This window comes from Oncorhynchus gorbuscha, linkage group LG01 (genome assembly GCF_021184085.1).
Source record: "Oncorhynchus gorbuscha isolate QuinsamMale2020 ecotype Even-year linkage group LG01, OgorEven_v1.0, whole genome shotgun sequence".
Lineage (NCBI taxonomy): Eukaryota > Metazoa > Chordata > Actinopteri > Salmoniformes > Salmonidae > Oncorhynchus > Oncorhynchus gorbuscha.
In genome coordinates this window covers 58,130,799-58,137,713 of record NC_060173.1, presented here as the reverse complement: position 1 = coordinate 58,137,713, position 6,915 = coordinate 58,130,799, and the positions used below count along the sequence as shown (strand labels likewise).

Below are 6,915 nucleotides of genomic sequence, written 5' to 3'. Positions count from 1 at the left end.
AGGACGGCTGGTTCGCAAAAGGGGTGAGACATTGCTTCCCATTTTTATCCTGCGTGCCCTAAACAAGCACCCCAGGTCCTATAAATTCAGAATGCTCACAAGTAATCTGGGATGATTGGCTGGTGGTAGCGAGGGCAAGGAAGCAGGGGGTGTTAAACACACCCATACTGAATCAAGAGAAGAGCTATTCAACTCCATCTCAACGCATTCCATTTCTTGAGTTAGGGAGGCCGGTTTCCAGCTTTGCTTGGCCAAATTTAGGTTGGGCCACATTTATTTTTGCCAATGCCTGCGCTTATTGGGGATGATGACTTCTATGATCGCCATGGTTCCCCTCGGGCTGTTGCGACCTTTGGCGGTTGATAGACACTCGCTTGGACGCATTGCGGCACCTAAACCGGTCCTGTCATGCCTACGGGCTCTGGCTCGGTGGAGGGACGAGCAGCATGTGTCAAGTTATATCCTGCAAGGTGATCACGACAGACGCATCCCCCCGAGGGTGGTGTATGCATTGCGAGGGCAGCTCAATTTGGGGGTTGGGTACATAGCACTCATGCCTTTACACCCGTTGTCAGGCCAGCGTGTGGTGGTGAGGACCGACGAATGGACAGTGGCGGCATACAGACAGGGAGGGCTGCAATCTCGCCCCCTTTTATCCATAGCTCGCTCCCTACTGCTGTAAAGCAGTGTGCACACTACCCGGGAGCCTCAACACGGGTGCGGATCTGCTATCCAGTGGGGGCCTCCGTTCCCGGGAGTGGAGGCTGCATCCCTGGGTGGTCTCCCAGAGACGGGAAATGTTCGGCAGGGCCGACGCACTGTGAGGAAAACCTTGTGGCTGTTTCTCAATAAGCAACCTGTGCTCTGTTGAGAACGGATGCTCGTTGCGCGCGTCCGTGGCCTCTGACACTCCTTTATGCGTTTCCCCCTGTGGACATGGGGTGTATTCATTATGACAATTTTGTTGCAAGACATTGTCTGTTGCAAAATGTTTTGCAACAGAAATAATTTACTGCAAAACCTGTCAAGTTTATTTTCTTAAATGGAAGTTGTAGTTCAGTTCACGGCTGGTAGAAGTTAGAAGGAACCCTGTGAATTTCATGCCACTTTAGAGTAAAAATCCATCATTTATAGACACTTGCGCCAAACACTTCGCAGACTATTCGGAAAGTAAACGCCTGGAAACCATACAATTAAATTGAACTACAACTTTCATTTAAAAACCCAACAGCTTTTATTTCATGTTGAAGAGTGTTTAGAGTAAACTGTTTCTGTTGCAAAACAAATTGTTGTAATGAAAACACACCTGATTCAGCCCATGCTCAGAAGGGTGCGTCATTGATCCTTTGTGGCTTGTGGAAATCATTCGCCTTTTAGGCGGAGACCCTTGGCAACTCCTGTTGAGCAGGGACCTGTTGTCCCAGGTGCATGAGCAGGATGGAGATTTGGAATCTGGCCCCTGAAAGATCCATTCTGATGGCAAGGGGTTTACCTCTGAACATTATTGTTACTATACAGTCCACAAGGGCAACCTCGATAAGAGGGTTGTATTGATATAGAGTTGAAGTCTGAAGTTTACATAAACCTTTACATAAGCCAAATACATTTAAACTCAGTTTTTCAGAATTCCTGACATTTAATACTAGTAAACATTCCCTGTTTTAGGTCAGTTAAGAACACCACTTTATTTTAAGAATGTGAAATGTCAGAATAATAGAAGAGATAATGATTTATTTCAGCTTTTATTTCTTTCATCACATTCCCAGTGGGTCAGAAGTTCACATACACATTGCCTTTAAATTGTTTAACTTGGGTCAAACATTTCGGGTAGCCTTCCACAAGCTTCCCACAATAAGTTGGGTGAATGTTGGCCCATTCCTCCTGACAAAGCTGGTGTAACTGAGTCAGGTTTGTAGGCCTCCTTTGCTCGCAGACACTTTTTCAGTTCTGCCCACAAATTTTCTATAGGATTGAGGTCAGGGCTTTGTGATGGCCACTCCAATACCTTGACTTTGTTGTCCTTAAACCATTTTGCCACAACTTTGGAAGTATGCTTGGGGTCATTGCCCATTTGGAAGACTCATTTGCGACCAAGCTTTAACTTCCTGACTGATGTCTTGAGATGTTGCTTCAATACATCCACGTAATTTTCGATCCTCATGATGCCATCTATTTTGTGAAGTGCACCAGTCCCTCCTGCAGCAAAGCACCCCCACAACATGATGTTGCCACCCCGTGCTTCACGGTTGGGATGGTGTTCTTCGGCTTGCAAGCTTCCTCACTTTTCCTCCAGACATAACGATGGTCATAATGGCCAAACGGTTCTATTTTTGTTTCATCAGACCAGAGGAAATTTCTCCAAAAGGTATTTGCAGCTGCAAAAATAGCAGCAATAGCTGCAATGTGGTCTGGCTTTTTTATGGCAGTTTTGGAGCAGTGGCTTCTTCCTTGCTGAGTGGCCTTTCAGGTTATGTCGATATAGGACTCGTTTTACTGTGGATACAGATACTTTTGTAACCGTTTCCTCCAGCATCTTCACAAGGTCCTGTGCTGTTGTTCTGGCATTGATTTGCATTTTTCGCACCAAAGTACGTTCATCTCTAGGAGACAGTCTCCTTCCTGAGTGGTATGATGGCTGCGTGGGCCCATGGTGTTTATACTTGCGTACTATTGTTTGTACAGATGAACGTGGTACCTTCAGGCATTTGGAAATTGCTCCCAAGGATGAACCAGACTTGTGGAGGTCTAAAATAATTTTTCTGGGGTCTTGGCTGATTTCTTTTGATTTTACCATGATGTCAAGCAAAGAGGCACTGAGTTTGAAGGTAGGCCTTGAAATACATCCACAGGTACACCTCTAATTGACTCAAATGATGTCAATTAGCCTATCATAAGCTTCAAAAGCCATGACATCATTTTCTGGAATTTTCCAAGCTGTTTAAAGCCAGTGTATGTAAACTTCTGCCACACTGGAATTGTGATACAGTGAATTATAAGTTATATAATGTCTGTAAACAGTTGTTGGAAAAAATTACTTGTGTCATGCACTAAGTAGATGTCCTAACTGACTTGCCAAAACTATAGTTTGTTAACAAGACATTTGTGGAGTGGTTGAAAAATAAGTTAATGATTCCAACTTAAGTGTATGTAAACTTCCAACTTCAACTGTAAATAGCGGGTGTTTACAGCATGTCATGTGGGAGAATTATTGGTGCCACTCCAGGGTTTTTAAAAGGGTGTGTGCCGTCTCAGGCCAGTTTCTAAACCTATTGCACCCACTTGGGATTTGACTTTGGATGTGCTGTGTGAGGACCCATTTGAATCAATAGACACTGAATCCTCTCCTACAAGATTGCACTGCTCGTGGCTTTGGTCTTGACTAAACATGTTGGAGATCTCCACGCGTTCTGTTCACCTCTTGTAGGAAGTTACCCGTGGCGACTCTAAGGTGATGTGTCCTAACGCAGACTAAGTCATGACTATGTCCTAGAGGTCTCTAGCTCTACCCTTTTCGGCTCAGTTTGCTTCTGAGGAACAGCGGAGGTTAGATGCCTTGTGTCTGGTATGAGTGTTATGCATGTACATTGAGTGGACCAGGGGTTGCGCAATACCCAAATACCACAGGTTGGCTTGGAACTCTGGGTGGTCGTCCGTGGGCCATTTCATTCGATGTTGGCTTGGGGCTATCCCCATAGCTGTGTTGCACAAAGTTGACAAAGGGAATGTACAGTTATAACTATAACTACTAACTACTATGAGGAACACCTCTTCGGCCACGTGCTGCCCAGTTCTGGGCTTGGTGAAGAGCGGTTCTGAATTGAAAGAATGGATCCGTGCCTCTGGTTTATTGCCTGTGGAAGGTGAGGCTTACAGTTAGGCACGGTGTTCATTGGCCTTGTCAGGCGTGATTCTAATGTTCTTCAGTAGAAGGCGCTAGCACGCAAGCTCCCTGTAACTGTATTGTACCTAGTTTCTCTCCTTCAGGGAACAGTAGTTATAGTCATAACTGTACGTTTGTAAATGTGTGGTATGGGGGTTGGAGCCTTGCTGTAGGTAAACCACAACAGTGTCCAACTTTCAGCTGTTGCAGATGCACCTCCCCCGAAATCACTCGTAGACTTTCTTCTGCAGTCGGCTGTTAGCATTACTGCTCAAACATACCCAGTGAGTTGACAACAACCAACAATATACAAATGTAGCTTAAAAAAAATATTTTAAAAATCTTACAGAAAAACAGTGTCAGTTTATCAAAGTGAGCTTGTTAACTCAATGAAACTGCTTTCTGGAATACCCTACAGGGAACAGACAAGTAAATAACAGGACGATGACAGAGTTGGTGTTTAATTTTTTTTGTCCATTTAATGTTTTTTTTATATATTTTTTTTTATATAAGGAACAGCACAATTACTACAAATAACACCAATAGCAAATCACAGCCTACAAAGCAGATATTATGGATATTAAATGCTATAATACAAGATCTTATTCAAGTATTTTACATTTGGTTTTATTATTTTATTCCCCCTCATGACAAGCCTAGGATATTGTAATGGTAATGAACTATAAAAAAAATCTATGGTTCATATACAGCTATTTTCATTTATTTGGCTTTATGGAATTTTGTCCTTTCTTTCAGTCCCCAGACATCATAGCCATTCATAACCTCTGAATATTGACAAACCCAAAGTGGGTTACGTCCTCCCTTCCCCTCTTTCTCGCCAGCCCATCTGACACTAGGGGGTGCCATGTCTGGTGTCCTGCTCATTGGAGCACCAACGGTTCCACCCACAGGGCCTGATGCACTGTGCTAACGATTAGACTGGACCCCAAAGGACAGATCTTACCTGTCCCCTCTATCCTGGTCTAGGACGAGTGAGAGGGGACATTCACTGGGGGTGCATTCAGAAAGTTATGTCTTTATTCCTCGAGTAAACAATTTCTTGAGTGATTCAATCAATCATACAAGCACACTCAATTGACTCACAGTTCCCTTGAGTTAAACCCACAAGACAGGGGGGAAAAAAGCTAAAAAGAAAGTTAATTCTCGTAAAAACGCAACTTTTTCAACAATGACAGTTAATGAAAATAGAATGGCCAATGTCATGTTTGTTTTAAATTTTGACACAGCGGAACCACCTGTGAATATGAATCCCTTCTCAACCTCCAGCAGAAGGAACAGTTCTGTTATTTATGCCAATTGATATTGAACTAAAGAGGACCATATACCCATAGCATAGCTAGAAACACAGCAAATTTAAAAAAGCCTAATTTCAGACCATTTAAAAGAAGAAAAATAAGTATGTACACATGCAAGTCGAATATATAAACGGTTCTATAAAAAATAAAACAAGTCGCCTGGAGGTGAAAGTCATCTTCTGTCCAATTCACATTGGTGAAGAAAAAATTAATCACTCATCTATTTGATATCATCAGTCCTCTGTCAGATGAAGATGTTATCCACACCAGATTATTATGGTTTATCTGACTGTATGTAGTCAGATGTTCATGGGAATAGAACAAGTGGGTTGGGTTCAGGGGTCAGAAGGGAGACAGTCTGTCCATTGGTTGTACTCCTCCAGATGAACAGAGTAGATCCTCTGGAAAAAAAACATACGAGGGGTGTGTGTGTGGAAGCGCTAGTGAGATGCAATGTTATAGGCCATGCTAAGCTGCAGACTGAAACCCTGCCTTGTTTAGCCCTGGGAAGCAGAACATAACCCGCTGCACGTCTCCCCAAAGCAACCACCGCAGCACACCAGATCTACTGATAAACCTTTCCGCTCTTTTTTTTTTCAAGTAATCCGGATCTGTGATTCCAGTCCTGTAGCCTCAATGGTGATTGATGGATGGATAGATTTGGGGGGGGGGGATGTCAGGAGCGCCCTCCCAGCAAAGCGTTTCAGCACAAAGCACCACAAATTGCAAACACACTGAGGGGTGGGGCTTGATGACACATTCAGCAGGTTGCGTTCAAAACTGTTTGGCAGGCAGGGAGTCACTGAGTGGCCACTACTGTAGGTGGTGACCAACGTTGCATATTTGCAATTGTCAATGCTGTACAATCGACATTACGGTGGCGGGCACAAGTAAAGCAGGAAAAACATAAAAATAAGGCAACTTTCAATCTTGTTCATACTGAGGGACTGGTACAAGTCATTTTTTTCATCATTTGGTTTGGTGTTTTCTATTTTTTCTCCCTCTATTTCTCTCTCGCGCAAAACAAGTTAAATATGTATTTTTCAACGGATCAATTTCTAATCCACCAACTAGATGGTGTGAAGTGGAAAGAGGGTCCATCAACAGAAAGGAATCACAAGGTTCGCAGTTGCCATCAAACGTCCTCAGAAACCATGTCAAACATTGTAACCACGGGGAGAAAATATGCCAAGGATTGCAAAATCCAATCCTTCAATAGTCATTCAGTTTCGTCACTAATAAGTCAAAACGCTGTGTGTTTCAAACTAAATAAATCAAAATGGAAGAGCCTTGATTTATTCAATTACAAGCTGTTCGTCAGAAAGTCATTCGCGCGGCGCAGAAAATATTCAATGATGTTGAGTTGATCCAAGTGGCTGAGGGTTGTCTGGGGTTACTTTGGTGGCTGGGCGTCTGATGCGGTTGCCGAGGTCTGGGCTGCGGGCGCTGGCTCTGGCTGCTGATTTTGGCATCCTCCCTGGTGGGGCCCTGGGCGAACGGGGCCGAAGCCAGTTTGGCTGTGGGGGCGGCTTGAGCCCTGGGAGGGGTGGCGGCGGCGACAGTCTCCGCTGGATGAGTGTCTCTTGCGACCTCCCTCCTCCATCGGGGGCTGTAATGAAGGACAATGGTGGGACTTTCTAAAAGGGCAATTCCACGTTGTCAGATTTTTCACTTTCAAATCTATGCTAAACAAAAACCATTGATTTCAAAGTTTAGCAA

At 44.0% G+C, this 6,915-nt stretch overlaps 1 protein-coding gene across 3 annotated transcripts in view; it reads right to left on the bottom strand.

Annotated features, from left to right (window-relative positions):
• Positions 1–4,333: 4,333 nt before the first annotated feature.
• The window catches only part of LOC124040426 (la-related protein 1-like), an 82,308-nt gene continuing 79,726 nt past the window's right edge, over positions 4,334–6,915 (bottom strand). For all 3 annotated transcript variants that reach the window (XM_046357605.1, XM_046357616.1, XM_046357625.1), the window contains one exon: positions 4,334–6,805. In XM_046357605.1, coding sequence (XP_046213561.1) covers positions 6,590–6,805 — 216 coding nt within the window. In that variant the 3' untranslated portion in view covers positions 4,334–6,589. The remainder of the gene's footprint in view (positions 6,806–6,915) is intronic.